Here is a 15,442-nt window from a genome sequence, read left to right as displayed (position 1 = left end):
GAGGGCCTAGTTTGTCCCTGAAGCTGTTAGCTGTTGGACTGGTTTGATTACCATGGTCACATGTGTATAGCTTTCGAAATTCTAGGCCTAAGTGTGTTCGATTTTCTGGTAAGTTACTCGTGAAAGAAAAAGTCCACCCTACTTAGACTCTTGTTTGGGAAAGTTACCACACTAATCCTATTACTCCGTCCGAAGACCGAAAAGCCCGACGGAAAAAGAGGGCCTAGTTTGTCCCTGAAACTGTTAGCTACCTTTTTGCTGATAGCGATCTGTAAGGTTTCGAGATTTCATCTACTATGTATCTACATTTGAAAAAAACTTTGTAATTTTGAAAAAAAGTTTTCAATATGTATGTTGGTATCAAATGCTGGGAATGGAGTATCAGGTCATTTTCCTAGATACCTTATGTTGATGTGTGCATAACAAAGGACCTTTCAAAAAACTGAATGTAAAAGCACCTGAGCTGTCTAGGTCGTGACTCCTGAAAGACAAACTAACGAATTGATTTGATTTCTCCTTACAGAAAGAGAACAACTACCTCCCCTACTCTCTGGACCAGGTCCGACACATGTCCTATCAGCTGATCTATGCAGTGAAATTCCTACACGATCACAAGCTGACACATACAGATCTCAAGCCAGAGAATATCCTCTTCGTAGACTCCTCCTATGATGTAAGTATTACACCTTGCCTTAGCTAGCGATGCTAGCCCGTTGAACACACCAGTTTCGGACGGATCACCGAAGTTAAGCAACGTTGGGCGTTCTTGGTATCCAGATGGGTACCCATCACCCATCTGGGCAATTGCGTGCTGAGATTTCAAGTTTCACGATTGTTAATAGTTCTGTTTGAATTCTACCAGGTTGCGCTACCAGTATCATTTTTTTGATTTTACTTCTCGAAGCTTCACGTTCATAGTTCATACATGAATTACATGATACATACATAGCTAAATACTCTCTAGACGCGTTCTGTAACACTACCTTTTTGCTGATAGCGATCTGTAAGGTTTCGAGACTTCATCTACTATGTATCTACATTTGAGTGATTTTGAAAAAAGTTTTCAATATGTATGTTGGTATCAAATGCTGCGAATGGAGTATTAGGTCATTTTCCTAGATACCTTATGTTGATGTGTGCATAACAAAGGACCTTTCGAAAAACTGGATGTAAAACCGGCTGAGCTGTCTAGGTCGTGACTCCTGAAAGACAAACTAACCAGTGTATCATCATATATCCTCTAAACTCTAACGAATTGATTTGATTTCTCCTTACAGAAAGAGAACAACTACCTCCCCTACTCTCTGGACCAGGTCCGACACATGTCCTATCAGCTGATCTATGCAGTGAAATTCCTACACGATCACAAGCTGACACATACAGATCTCAAGCCAGAGAATATCCTCTTCGTAGACTCCTCCTATGATGTAAGTATTACACCTTGCCTTAGCCAGCGGTGCTAGCCCGTTGAACACACCAGTTTCGGACGGATCACCGAAGTTAAGCAACGTTGGGCGTTCTTCGTATGCAGATGGGTACCCATTTAGGCAATTGCGTGCTGCTGGCTTTTTCCGGCTCCACTCAGACTGGTTGAGGTCAATGAGAGGGTACATTACACTCTCAAATGAATTTATTTATTTAGAAGTTTCCACTTATTTGTTAATTCGATATAAATCTCTCAATGTCTTAACCGGGACTGTTCCACGATAAAGAGCTTGACTGGGATTATTGGTACCAAGGCAACTAAGGGATTTACCCAGAATCACGTAACATGGATTTTTCCTCTCCATGGCTAATGTTTATTTATACCTAGTGCTCGAATTGCATTAACGAGTCGTTTCAAATCACCAGTAATGAAATTAATTTGTCAATAATAATTATTATTGTGATCAAATCAATTACCCATGTGTGTGTTTTTTAATGGTTAAAATAGGAGATAACCCTACTAGCTGGTGTATAAATCAAGGCGCGGGCACTCGCCTAGTAATCAGGAGGGCCTGGGTTCAATTCCAGCCGAGAAATGGAGCTGAACCTTCACGTGGCGTTAAAGGACTCATTAGATCTAATTGATCGGAATGAACAAGCAACTGAATGGGAATTAAAGTGCCTTGAAGTAATACTTCGTTCTCGGAACGGCTGGCTTTCCCCTCTCTTCGATTTCGGGACGATAAAACCTCAGTAGTTACAGTTTTCTCTATCAAACCTTTTTTTTACTATACTAGTAACGAGAAAGTATTGCAATACCGGTCCATTTTTTATTATTATTTTATTTTTATTGTGGATTGACAGGTGGACTACAACAATAAGAAGAAGAGAGAGGTGCGACGTGTAAGGCGGTGTGATATTCGTCTGATAGACTTTGGTTCCGCCACATTTGATGACGAACACCATAGCACAATCGTATCCACCCGACACTACAGAGCACCCGAAGTTATATTAGGTGAGTACTCGTACTCGAATAGCCCAACTTGAGGCATAGGTGTAGGGGCAAACAGCCCTAAAAAATGTGTTAAACTTTTACGAATCTACTCCCTTCGCCAGTCTAGTTGGCTTGGAGAGTAGAGCGCCTGCCTTGTAAGCGCTAGGTCGCGTTTTCGATTCCCGCCCGGGGCGAAATTTGTACTAAACAGATAAGGTTTGTTCTCGGAACTGCTGGCTTTCTCCTATCCTGCCCTCTCTTCAATTTCGAGACGATAAGACCTCAGTAGTTTGAGTTCACTCCAACAAACCCCTTAAAAATAAATTAAACAGATAAGGTTTGTTCTCGGAACTGCTGGCTTTCTCCTATCCTGCCCTCTCTTCAATTTCGAGACGATAAGACCTCAGTAGTTTAAGTTCACTCCATCAAACCCCTTGAAAATAAAGTTCCATTTTGACATTATGTTCTATGCGGTATTAAAGTTCAATATTGACCTGATGGATGTTCTATGCGGTATTTCTTTGTGCATGGAGCTAGTCAGTTGTCCGCCCCAAATTTCATTATACAGGGTTCATACGCGACCTTGAAAACCTATGGGAAAGTCAAGATTTTCTTCGTTTTAGTCTCAATATTTTTTTTAATTTTTATAGTTTTTTCTGAGATAATAAAAAAAAATCATGAGAATCACCAATTTCATTCTACAGGGTTCATACGCGACCTTGAAAACCTGTGGGAAAGTCATGGAAAAGTCAAAAATTGTGAAAATTTTAAAGAAAACCTGTAAAAGTCATGGAATTTTCCACTCGGTCAAAAATTAAAAATATTCAAATTAATTATCAAGTATTTCCTGAATTATGTACTCCTTGGTAACCTTGACTTCTTATAAGCTTCACCGTTCTTTTATGGCTGCCCGCCCCCACACTTTAGCCCCAGAGTGGGCTTATGTGTATGAAAAATTATTAAATACTCTGGTGGGAACTCTTTTTTTTTTAACATGTTGAGTTATTTGGAGTTTGGAGATATCACAGAAAGGGAGAGGGGTCAGGAAGAGAGAACCTTCCAACCTGAAAGCAGAAGAGAGAATGAGCTCTGACAAAAATCTAGGTCTAAAGAAACCTCCCCTTGACCCCCTACTACCAAAAATGAAAGTAAGGGATCAGGGGAAATGTCGGGGGTCGAGAGGAGGTTTCTCCTACATTTGGACCATGTATTTGGAGATTCCTCTGTGGCTATTTAGATATGTTTCCTTTTAAGTTATTCAGAGTTAGTTTTAGTACCCGCAAATTATTCGCGGTTTGTTCGCGTTATCTCGCTATGTACGAGAAAACTGCAAACCTCTACACGTAAGTTGTGCACCAACCTTATTTCTACTTGGCTACTTGGGTTTTCTTCTAAGAACTTGGTTATTCCATCATATGGAGTGGATATTTAGTTGTAACCAAAACCAAATTTCAGCCCAAAGCACTCACCCTAGCTAGGGCTGATTGAGAGGCTGACGGAAAACGCCGACCCTGTCTGAACAGAGAAAAAAGCGAGGAAGAAGAAGTGGATACATATTTAGTTACTTCCATTTGAAATAACCTTGTAAATTGAATCAGTTACTGTCCCTTCATTTCAAAATTTAAATGGAAATTCTTAAGTTACAGAGTCCTCCCTTATTATTTCTATTCTCTCCTTTGTCCTCAGAGATACATGGCATCAGATGATGAAGAACATCGACAGTTGTTCGACCTGATATCCAAAATGTTAGAGTACGAACCATCTGAACGTATCTCCCTATCCGAAGCCCTACGCCATCCGTTCTTCGATAAGTTGCCCTCCTCGGTACGCGTGCATGCACAGTCCAACGAACCCCCCCTACCGCGCTCCCACTCCCTGTCCAGATGAGGGGGGGAGGGGGGGTACTCGGTCACCCAACCTCCTGGACTCTGTACAAGTGGGGGCAGCTTCGTGAACCCTGGGGCTCCCCCGCCCGCGACCCCTGGGGTGCACCCCCACCCTCATCCCTACTATCAATATTATTATTACTATTGAGGTGCGCTGTAACGCCGACCCTATTTAAGTGGGGAAAGGCTAGGGAGAAGAAGAAGATTGAGGTGCTCTGATTAATACCGCGGTGACTTTACTGTCCTCAGGGGGTCGGTCACCCAACCTCCTGGACTCTGTACAAGTGGGGGCAGCTTCGTGAACCCTGGGGCTCCCCCGCCCGCGCCCCCTGGGGTGCACCCCCACCCTCATCCGTACTATCAATATTATTATTACTATTGAGGTGCGCTGTAACGCCGACCCTATTTAAGTGGGAAAAGGCTAGGGAGAAGAAGAAGAAGAAGATTGAGGTGCTCTGATTAATACCGCGGTGACTTTACTGTCCTCAGGGGGGACAAGTGGGGGCAGCTTCGTGAACCCTGGGGCTCCCCCGCCCGCGCCCCCTGGGGTGCAGCCCCACCCTCATCCGTACTATCAATATTATTATTACTATTGAGGTGCGCTGTAACGCTGTAACCGACCCTATTTAAGTGGGAAAAGGCTAGGGAGAAGAAGAAGAAGATTGAGGTGCTCTGATTAATACCGCGATGACTTTACTGTCCTCAAGGGGGTTTTTGTTTGGATGAGTCGTCTGATATGCGAATAATTGTGACCCAAACTGAATCGTGTTTTGTTTTGAACATTTTTGAATAATTCAGAACCCAAGCTGACCGAATTTTGTCTTCGGTCAGTAGCTTGGTCATGCGACGTGTAAGGCGGTGTGATATTCGTCTGATAGACTTTGGTTCCGCCACATTTGATGACGAACACCATAGCACAATCGTATCCACCCGACACTACAGAGCACCCGAAGTTATATTAGGTGAGTAATCGTACACAGAAAGCTTACTTTGAGGCTTAGGTGTAGGGGCAAACAGCCCTAAAAAATGGGCTTGGTCATGAGAAACTAGCGGCATTTGTTAGTCATGTTAAACTGTTCAAACCAAAGCTGACCCGGTGAATAATTCAGACAAAAACTACTCTGGTGTCAAAGTGGCTTGATCATTGTCCTCATATCAAAGTGGTTCCATCAAGGTCGTTCAGTAGGAACTCTTTGTTACTTCTGATAGTTTATCGGGGCATCCATAGATTTAATACTGTTGACAGTATTGAGGTATCTCTCATCAAGAGAAACTGTAAAGTAGGAATTAGTAAACTATAACTTAAGTTGAGAACCTTTTTAAGCGGGGATTTACCAATTCGGGTTATATCAGGAGATTAAATAAGGATTACGCTATATCTAGTGGTCAATCTAGGATTGTACTCAATCTCAAGATAGCGGGCCTAGTTAGCTTGGAGGGTAACGCGTTTGCCTTGTAAGCGTTAGGTCGCGGGTTCGATTCCCGCCGGGGACGGATTTCATCGTTCTCGGACCGACTGGCTTTCTTCTATCCTGTATTCCTTTTCTCGGGACGATAAGACTTTAGCAGGTCCCTCTATCAAACCTCTTTGAAAAGAAAGAGAAATAATCTGACTTGGCAAGCCCCAGCCTTAATTGGTATCTCATTGATTGACATGAAGCGGTTCAAATGTAGACCGTTTCCAACAAGGAGCGTCATGTCACGCTGTATTGATAAAGGTTATTTGGTCAACCTTTTTCACAAAGGGTTATCATTTGGTCAACCTTTTTCACCTTCCTTTCATCGGGGGGCATCCATAGATTTAATACTGTTGACAGTATTGAGGTATCTCTCATCAAGAGAAACTGTAAAGTAGGAATTAGTAAACTATAACTCTTGTGAGAACCTTATTAAGCGGGGATTTACCAATTCGGGTTATCTCAGGAGATTAAATAAGGATTACGCTATATCTAGTGGTCGATCCAGGATTGTACTCAATCTCAAGATAGCCAGCCTAGTTAGCTTGGGGGGTGACGCGTTTTCCCAGTGAATAATTCAGACAAAAACTCCTCTGGTGTCAAAGTGGCTTGATCATTGTCCTCATATCAAAGTGGTTCCATCAAGGTCGTTTAGTAGGAACTCTTTGTTACTTCTGATAGTTTATCGGGGCATCCATAGATTTAATACTGTTGACAGTATTGCGGTATCTCTCATCAAGAGAAACTGTAAAGTAGGAATTAGTAAACTATAACTCTTGTGAGAACCTTATTACTTAAGCGGGGATTTACCAATTCGGGTTATCTCAGGAGATTAAATAAGGATTACGCTATATCTAGCGGTCGATCCAGGATTGTACTCAATCTCAAGATAGCCAGCCTAGTTAGCTTGGAGGGTGATGCGTTTTCCTTGTAAGCGTTAGGTCGCGGGTTCGATTCCCGCCGGGAACGGATTTCATCGTTCTCGGACCGACTGGCTTCCTCCTATCCTGTATTCCTTTTCCCGGGACGATAAGACTAGCAGGTCCCTCTATCAAACCTCTTTGAAAAGAAAGAGAAATAATCTGACTTGGCAAGCCCCAGCCTTAATTGGTATCTCATTGATTGACGTGAAGCGGTTCAAATGTAGACCGTTTCCAACAAGGAGCGTCATGTCACGCTGTATTGATAAAGGTTATTTGGTCAACCTTTTTCACAAAGGGTTATTATTTGGTCAACCATTTCCACCTTCCTTTCATCGCTCCAATCTCAGTTCGTAGTATGGTTGGTATCAAATGCTGGGAATTGACTGTCAGTTCGTAGTATATTTACGAACAACTTTAACTGTTTTTGCGCGAATATGAGAAAGGAAACTGCCAATTTGGTCCTAGGGTGTGGGAACGAAATGGCATTTTCATTTCGCTAAAAGCATGTTTCTAACAAGTCTGGGATTTTCGAATTACGATCTGCTCAGCTAGTTGCCTAATATCAGTTAGAATTAGTATTTTTGCCAATTTGGTCCTAGGGTGTGGGAACGAAATGGCATTTTCATTTCGCTAAAAGCATGTTTCTAACAAGTCTGAGATTTTCGAATTACCATCTGCTCAGATATTTGCCTAATATCTGTTAGAATTAGTATTTTCTCTTCCATCACAAAAATAGCTTTCCTTCACATTGTTACTTTAGGCTAAGTAGGAAATTTGACCCCTCCCTTTCTTTTGTTAAGACAATACAGTCGAATTCATAGTTGTAGGAAAATGTTCAAGTGTAAGGGAAAATTGATTAACGGTCGAGTCTACAAATTGAGTTTAACACTTTTGGTGCCACGTCAGTTGTTTTTAACTGACATGGCAATACCGAAAAAAAAATGACTTAATGAGAGATTTAACTAATGGGCGAATTTTTAATGATCCAAACAGGAGTTTTTGAGAGTGTTAAACTCGGATTATTTAACTCTCAGGTTAACCAATCTGTGATTGATTGAAAAAAAAATCAAAAATTATAGCCAATCAGATTACTTTATCCGAGATTAAAATTTAAACGGAGGATTCACTTTGTGGACCCGGTCATAAGTGTACACTTGAACAATTGACAATTGAGGGGTTTGACTCAAAAATGACTTAAAACCCATATACATCTTATAGCTTACAAGTCGTTTGCCAATCAGATTACTTTATCCGAGATTAAAATTTAAACGGAGGATTCACTTTGTGGACCCGGTCATAAGTGTACACTTGAACAATTGAGGGGTTTGACTCAAAAATGACTTAAAACCCATATACATCTTATAGCTTACAAGTCGTATCACGTCAAATCTCTCATTTGTTTTTCTCGACATTGAGTTCGACTCTCTATTTTTCTTGTTAGCGACACGGTCCTACTAAATATCGAAGTAACTTTCATCGATTCAGACCTAAGTGTTCGTGAGGCTGTAGACTTTATTTATTTCTGCGTAAAGCTTGTATTTTCGTCTCTCTTTTCGTTTATGGTTACCTACAAAGTATACCTATCAAAAGTCTCAAGTTATGCTTACCTACAAGGTATCGAATGATATGTGACGGACCGTGTCATTTATTGCTTTGACTTTTGATTTCTTTAGGATTTTCAATTTAAAAAATAATTTCTATCTCGTGTTGTAATTTATTATGTATTATTTCATTATTATAATTGTATTCTGATATTCCACCTTGTATAAAACAAATATGCTTTTTCATTGATATAAGTGTGTTCATTCTTAAGGTGTGTCCAAACATAGTCGATCTACGTCGACTGAAACCGTATTCTGTGCCCCGACGACATAGATTCTCCTCTTCGATCGACGGCATGTACTATGTGTGAACACAGCTTTATTTAGGTACCACTAAAAGAATATATCCAAACACACAAAGTGCTAAGATATCCTCCAACAAATACCTTGTGATCATTAATTCATTTGTATTATATGCAGAATTATATTGAATAATTCCATAGAACACTTTTCTTAAGCTCATTTTTTGCTTGTTGTATCACAATGTAGGCTCTTAGTTAAAGAAACTTTCTCACAAGCTCTTCGCTCAGGTTATGGTTACCTACAAAGTATACCTATCAAAAGTCTCAAGTTATGCTTACCTACAAGGTATCGAATGATATGTGAAGGACCGTGTCATTTATTTTGCTTTGACTTTTGATTTCTTTAGGATTTTCAATTTAAAAAATAATTTCTATCTCGTGTTGTAATTTATTATGTATTATTTCATTATAATAATTGTATTCTGATATTCCACCTTGTATAAAACAAACATGCTTTTTCATTGATATAAGTTGGTTCATTCTTAAGGTGTGTCCAAAGATAGTCGATCTACGTCAACTGAACCCTATCTGTGCCCCGACGACATAGATTCTCCTCTTTGATCGACGGCATGTACTATGTGTGGACACAGCTTTATTTAGGTACCACCAAAAGAATTCTAAATATCCAAACACACAAAGTGCTTTTATTCAGGTAACATTTATGGAGACATTTTCTAACTCATGTAATACGAATAGTTAGCGCCGTCGTAGTTGAGATAGTATATGGAATGTACCATGAAGTTAAGCGACGTTCATTTGCGCGATCGCGTGCTGCTGTCTCTTCCCAGCTCCACTATGGTTAAATGAGATTAATGTGAGAAGGCGGATAGCGAACAAGTCCTTTTAAAATGACGTTTATTTGATTAAAATATTTTTAAGCTGACTAGAAAACTAGGAATATAAATAGTGAAGCTTTCTTAAATAATAATAAGCTTTGAAAACATTGAGCTAAAGCCTATAGTATTTATAACAAATATATATAAGGCGATTCTCTTTATCACAGCCTAGATGAAAGCATAATCTATAAACCTACACCGAAATTATTGCGCCTCGTATCATCCAAGCCTATCCAAGAACGGAAAAGTTTGCTTAGAAAACTTCCGTCTTGGACGGGATTTGAACCCAGTACCGGTTGAGAGTCAGTACGCTTGACCAGAGGTGGGGCAACACAAGTATTATCAGTAATATTGAGTGTTTCGGTGGCATCAGCAGTTCGCGGTTCGTTCGCGGTATTCGCGGTTCGTTCGCGGTATTCGCGGTTCGTTCGCGGTATTCGCGGTTCGTTCGCGGTATTCGCGGTTTGTTCGCGGTATCTGCGGTTTGTTCGCGGTATCCGCGGTTCGTTCGCGGTTTATTCACGGTATCCACGGTTTATTCGCGGTATCCGCGGTTTGTTCGCTGTATCCGCGGTTTGTTTGTGGTATCTGCGGTTTGTTCGCGGTATCCGCGGTTTGTTCGCGGTTTATTTGCGGTATCTGCGGTTTGTTCGCGTTATCCACGGTTTGTTCGCGGTATCCGCGGTTTGTTCGCTGTATCCACGGTTTGTCCGTGGTATCCGCGGTTTGTTCGCGTTATACGCGGTTTGTTCAAGATTTATTCGCGTTATACGCGGTTTGTTCGCGGTATCAGCAGTTTGTTCGCGGATACCGCTGTTCTATCGAAGGAGTATCGACTCTGCCGGTAATTGAACCCGTGACCCTCCGGTCATAGAAGGACGTACTAGGTCTTTTGTTTATTTCCACTTCCTCCCGATGTATAATTGTATGATTTATCCAGTGAGCTCGTAGCTGGTACAAACTACACCTTCCAGCTTCTACTAATTTCCACCAATTTTTCCTTCCACAGAGCTAGGCTGGGCTCAACCCTGTGATGTGTGGTCAATAGGCTGTATCATATTCGAGCTGTACCTGGGAATCACGCTGTTTCAAACCCATGACAATAGAGAGCACCTCGCTATGATGGAAAGAATACTGGGCACGATTCCTTACAGGTAAAGAATACTCGGCACTATTCCTTACAGGTAAAGAATACTCAGCACTATTCCTTACAGGTAAAGAATATTCGGCACTATTCCTTACAGGTAAAGAATACTGGGCACTATTCCTTACAGGTAAAGAATACTCAGCACTATTCCTTACAGGTAAAGAATATTCGGCACTATTCCACTAGGAATATAAATAGTGAAGCTTTCTTAAATAATAATAAGCTTTGAAAACATTGAGCTAAAGCCTATAGTATTTATAACAAATATACATATATAAGGCGATTCTCTTTATCACAGCCTAGATGAAAGCATAATCTATAAACCTACACCGAAATTATTGCGCCTCGCATCATCCAAGCCTATCCAAGAACGGAAAAGTTTGCTTAGAAAACTTCCGTCTTGGACGGGATTTGAACTTAGTACCTCCGGGTTGAGAGTCAGTACGATTGACCAGAGGTGGGGCAACACAAGTATTATCAGTAATATTGAGTGTTTCGGTGGCATCAGCAGTTCAGCAGCAAAGACAAGGTATATTCTATTCTATTCTAAGCAGGGGCGGGCACACACTCCCCTTGTGCCATCCACAATATATCCTGGATGGACCCCACCTGCATGTAATACACAGCATACACCACTAGAACATGCATGATATTGTGAGAGTTGAGGATCTTGTCCAGGTATCCGCCCCGAATACACAGCATACACCACTAGAACATGCATGATATTGTGAGAGTTGAGGATCTTGTCCAGGTATCCGCCCCTGATCCATTTTTCCGGGATGAAGCTGGCTCCTATGATACCACCTACGGCCGAGATGACATCCTGAAACAAAGCAGCACTATTCCTTACAGTTAAAGAATACTGGGCACTATTCCTTACAGGTAAAGAATACTGGGCACTGATGAGGGGGGGAGGGGTGGTACTCGGTCACCCAACCTCCTGGACTCTGTACAAGTGGGGGCAGCTTCGTGAACCCTGGGGCTCCCCCGCCCGCGCCCCCTGGGGTGCAGCCCCACCCTCATCCGTACTATCAATATTATTATTACTATTGAGGTGCGCTGTAACGCTGTAACCGACCCTATTTAAGTGGGAAAAGGCTAGGGAGAAGAAGAAGAAGATTGAGGTGCTCTGATTAATACCGCGATGACTTTACTGTCCTCAAGGGGGTTTTTGTTTGGATGAGTCGTCTGATATGCGAATAATTGTGACCCAAACTGAATCGTGTTTTGTTTTGAACATTTTTGAATAATTCAGAACCCAAGCTGACCGAATTTTGTCTTCGGTCAGTAGCTTGGTCATGAGAAACTAGCGGCATTTGTTAGTCATGTTAAACTGTTCAAACCAAAGCTGACCCAGTGAATAGCGGCATTTGTTAGTCATGTTAAACTGTTCAAACCAAAGCTGACCCGGTGAATAATTCAGACAAAAACTCCTCTGGTGTCAAAGTGGCTTGATCATTGTCCTCATATCAAAGTGGTTCCATCAAGGTCGTTCAGTAGGAACTCTTTGTTACTTCTGATAGTTTATCGGGGCATCCATAGATTTAATACTGTTGACAGTATTGAGGTATCTCTCATCAAGAGAAACTGTAAAGTAGGAATTAGTAAACTATAACTTTTGTGAGAACCTTTTTAAGCGGGGATTTACCAATTCGGGTTATATCAGGAGATTAAATAAGGATTACGCTATATCTAGTGGTCAATCTAGGATTGTACTCAATCTCAAGATAGCGGGCCTAGTTAGCTTGGAGGGTAACGCGTTTGCCTTGTAAGCGTTAGGTCGCGGGTTCGATTCCCGCCGGGGACGGATTTCATCGTTCTCGGACCGACTGGCTTTCTTCTATCCTGTATTCCTTTTCTCGGGACGATAAGACTTTAGCAGGTCCCTCTATCAAACCTCTTTGAAAAGAAAGAGAAATAATCTGACTTGGCAAGCCCCAGCCTTAATTGGTATCTCATTGATTGACGTGAAGCGGTTCAAATGTAGACCGTTTCCAACAAGGAGCGTCATGTCACGCTGTATTGATAAAGGTTATTTGGTCAACCTTTTTCACAAAGGGTTATTTTATCATCGTTCTCGGACCGACTGGCTTCCTCCTATCCTGTATTCCTTTTCTCGGGACGATAAGACTTTAGCAGGTCCCTCTATCAAACCTCTTTGAAAAGAAAGAGAAATAATCTGACTTGGCAAGCCCCAGCCTTAATTGGTATCTCATTGATTGACGTGAAGCGGTTCAAATGTAGACCGTTTCCAACAAGGAGCGTCATGTCACGCTGTATTGATAAAGGTTATTTGGTCAACCTTTTTCACAAAGGGTTATTTTATCATCGTTCTCGGACCGACTGGCTTCCTCCTATCCTGTATTCCTTTTCTCGGGACGATAAGACTTCAGCAGGTCCCTCTATCAAACCTCTTTGAAAAGAAAGAGAAATAATCTGACTTGGCAAGCCCCAGCCCTAATTGGTATCTCATTGATTGACGTGAAGCGGTTCAAACGTAGACCGTTTCCAACAAGGAGTTAATTGGTATCTCACTGATTGACGTGAAGCGGTTCAAATGTAGACCGTTTCCAACAAGGAGCGTCATGTCACGCTGTATTGATAAAGGTTATTTGGTCAACCTTTTTATGTAGACCGTTTCCAACAAGGAGCGTCATGTCACGCTGTATTGATAAAGGTTATTTGGTCAACCTTTTTCACAAAGGGTTATTTTATTATTTGGTCAACCTTTTTCACCTTCATTTCATCGCTCCAATCTCAGTTCGTAGTATATTTACGAACAACTTTAACTGTTTTTGCGCGAATATGAGAAAGGAAACTGCCAATTTGGTCCTAGGGTGTGGGAACGAAATGGCATTTTCATTTCGCTGAAAGCTAAAAGCATGTTTCTAACAAGTCTGAGATTTTCGAATTACAATCTGCTCAGATAGTTGAATATCAGTTAGAATTAGTATTTTTTCTTCCATCACAAAAATAGCTTTCCTTCACATTGTTACTTTAGGCTAAGTAGGAAATTTGACCCCTCCCTTTCTTTTGTTAAGACAATACAGTCGAATTCATAGTTGTAGGAAAATGTTCAAGTGTAAGGGAAAATTGATTAACGGTCGAGTCTACAAATTGAGTTTAACGCTTTTGGTGCCACATCAGTTGTTTTTAACTGACATGGCATTACTGAAAAAATTACTTAATGAGAGATTTAACTAATGGGCGAATTTTTAATGATCAAAAAGGAGTTTTTAATGATCCAAACTGACATGGCAATACCGAAAAAAAATTGACTTAATGAGAGATTTAACTAACGGGCGAATTTTTAATGATCCAAAGAGGAGTTTTTAATGATCCAAACTGGAGTTTTGAAAAACTCCTCCTTTTTGATCACTAAAAACCCCCTCGTGGATCATTTTAAATTCCTCCTTGGATTATTAAAAACTCCTTTTTATATTATTAAAAATTCTCCCATTAGCGAAATCTCTCATTAAGTAATTTGTGAAATTCACCATGAGAGTGTTAAACTCGGATTATTTAACTCTCAGGTTAACCAATCTGTGATTGATTTAAAAAAGAAAAATCAAAAATTATAGCCAATCAGATTACTTTATCCGAGTTTAAAATTTAAACGGAGGTTTACCTCACTTCGTGGACCCGGTCATAAGTGTACATTTGAACAATTGAGGGGTTGTGACTCAAAAATGACTTAAAACCCTTTTTTACGTCAAATCTCTCATTTGTTTTCTCAACATTGAGTTCGACTCTCTATTTTTCTTGTTAGCGACACGGTCCTTCCTACTAAATATCGAAGTAACTTTCATCGATTCAGACCTAAGTGTTCGTGAGGCTGTAGACTTTATTTATTTCTGAGTAAAGCTTGTTTCCTTACAGGTAAAGAATACTGGGCACTATTCCTTACAGGTAAAGAATACTGGGCACTATTCCTTACAGGTAAAGAATACTGGACACAATTCCTTACAGGTAAAGAATACTGGGCACTATTCCTTACAGGTAAAGAATACTGGACACAATTCCTTACAGCTAAATATAGGTCTGTCGTACCATTTATACTTCCAAGGGATGATTCACATTGTTTCCAAAGGAATATTTCCTTCCCAGTTAGAGTTCGGCCGGAGAAAAAAACAGTAGCACGTAACTACCAAGATGGTGGTGACCCATCCGAATACCAACCAAGCCAATCATAGTGATAAATTGGATGCAAAGGAATTCCTTTAATAGCGCATAGGCCATTTTTCTAATGTTGAAATTCACTCTAAAATATGAGAGAGTGGGGGGAAAAAAAAAAAAAAAAAAAAAAAAAAAAAAAAAAACAGTAGCACGTAACTACCATCCGAATACCAACCAAGCCAACCATAGTGATCAATTGGATGCAAAGGAATTCCTTTAATAGCGCATAGGCCATTTTTCTAATGTTGAAATTAACTCTAGTTTTTCTGTTTGATTTCTCAGAATGGCAAGGAAAACAAAGACGAAATATTTCTATCATGGAAAGCTAGATTGGGATGAGAAGGGTACGGCTGGTCGCTATGTACGAGAAAACTGCAAACCTCTACACGTAAGTTGTGCACCAACCTTATTTCTACTTGGCTACTTGGGTTTTCTTCTAAGAACTTGGTTATTCCATCATATGGAGTGGATATTTAGTTGTAACCAAAACCAAATTTCAGCCCAAAGCACTCACCCTAGCTAGGGCTGATTGAGAGGCTGACGGAAAACGCCGACCCTGTCTGAACAGAGAAAAAAGCGAGGAAGAAGAAGTGGATACATATTTAGTTACTTCAATTTGAAATAATCTTGTGAATTGAATCAGTTACTGTCCCCGTTGGTTCATTCTTAAGGTGTGTCCAAAGATAGTCGATCTA

At 40.7% G+C, this 15,442-nt stretch overlaps 1 protein-coding gene and 4 long non-coding RNA genes across 8 annotated transcripts in view; 1 reads left to right on the top strand and 4 right to left on the bottom strand.

Annotated features, from left to right (window-relative positions):
- LOC103522754 (probable serine/threonine-protein kinase dyrk2) overlaps positions 1 to 15,296 on the top strand; it is a 43,625-nt gene extending 28,329 nt beyond the window's left edge. Inside the window, exons 8-11 of one of the 3 annotated variants that reach the window (XM_017443656.2) lie at positions 524 to 673; positions 2,290 to 2,440; positions 10,434 to 10,578; positions 15,030 to 15,296. In XM_017443656.2, the coding sequence (XP_017299145.1) occupies positions 524 to 673; positions 2,290 to 2,440; positions 10,434 to 10,578; positions 15,030 to 15,270 (687 nt within the window). In that variant the 3' untranslated portion in view covers positions 15,271 to 15,296. Of the gene's footprint in view, positions 1 to 523; positions 731 to 2,289; positions 2,441 to 10,433; positions 10,579 to 15,029 lie in introns of those variants that run through there. The other 2 variants (XM_026822872.1, XM_026822871.1) reach the window with 2 other exon arrangements.
- On the bottom strand, positions 4,173 to 4,793 carry LOC113466995. The gene is made up of 2 exons (XR_003391224.1): positions 4,572 to 4,793; positions 4,173 to 4,337 (listed from the first exon to the last, which is right to left on the bottom strand). It is a non-coding gene; the product is annotated as an uncharacterized LOC113466995 (long non-coding RNA).
- LOC113466997 lies at positions 5,622 to 7,264 on the bottom strand. The gene is made up of 2 exons (XR_003391227.1): positions 7,008 to 7,264; positions 5,622 to 6,077 (listed from the first exon to the last, which is right to left on the bottom strand). It is a non-coding gene; the product is annotated as an uncharacterized LOC113466997 (long non-coding RNA).
- Positions 8,120 to 9,797, bottom strand: LOC113466999. The gene is made up of 2 exons (XR_003391228.1): positions 8,828 to 9,797; positions 8,120 to 8,252 (listed from the first exon to the last, which is right to left on the bottom strand). It is a non-coding gene; the product is annotated as an uncharacterized LOC113466999 (long non-coding RNA).
- LOC113466996 lies at positions 12,302 to 13,342 on the bottom strand. Of its 2 annotated transcripts, none has more exons than XR_003391226.1 (2): positions 13,299 to 13,342; positions 12,302 to 13,192 (listed from the first exon to the last, which is right to left on the bottom strand). It is a non-coding gene; the product is annotated as an uncharacterized LOC113466996 (long non-coding RNA). The 2 variants fall into 2 exon arrangements; XR_003391225.1 differs by having other exon boundaries at positions 13,263 to 13,331.
- Positions 15,297 to 15,442: the final 146 nt, after the last annotated feature.

Source organism: Diaphorina citri, unplaced genomic scaffold (genome assembly GCF_000475195.1).
Source record: "Diaphorina citri unplaced genomic scaffold, Diaci psyllid genome assembly version 1.1 scaffold378, whole genome shotgun sequence".
Classification (NCBI taxonomy): domain Eukaryota; kingdom Metazoa; phylum Arthropoda; class Insecta; order Hemiptera; family Psyllidae; genus Diaphorina; species Diaphorina citri.
This window is presented reverse-complemented; position numbering and strand designations above follow the sequence as displayed.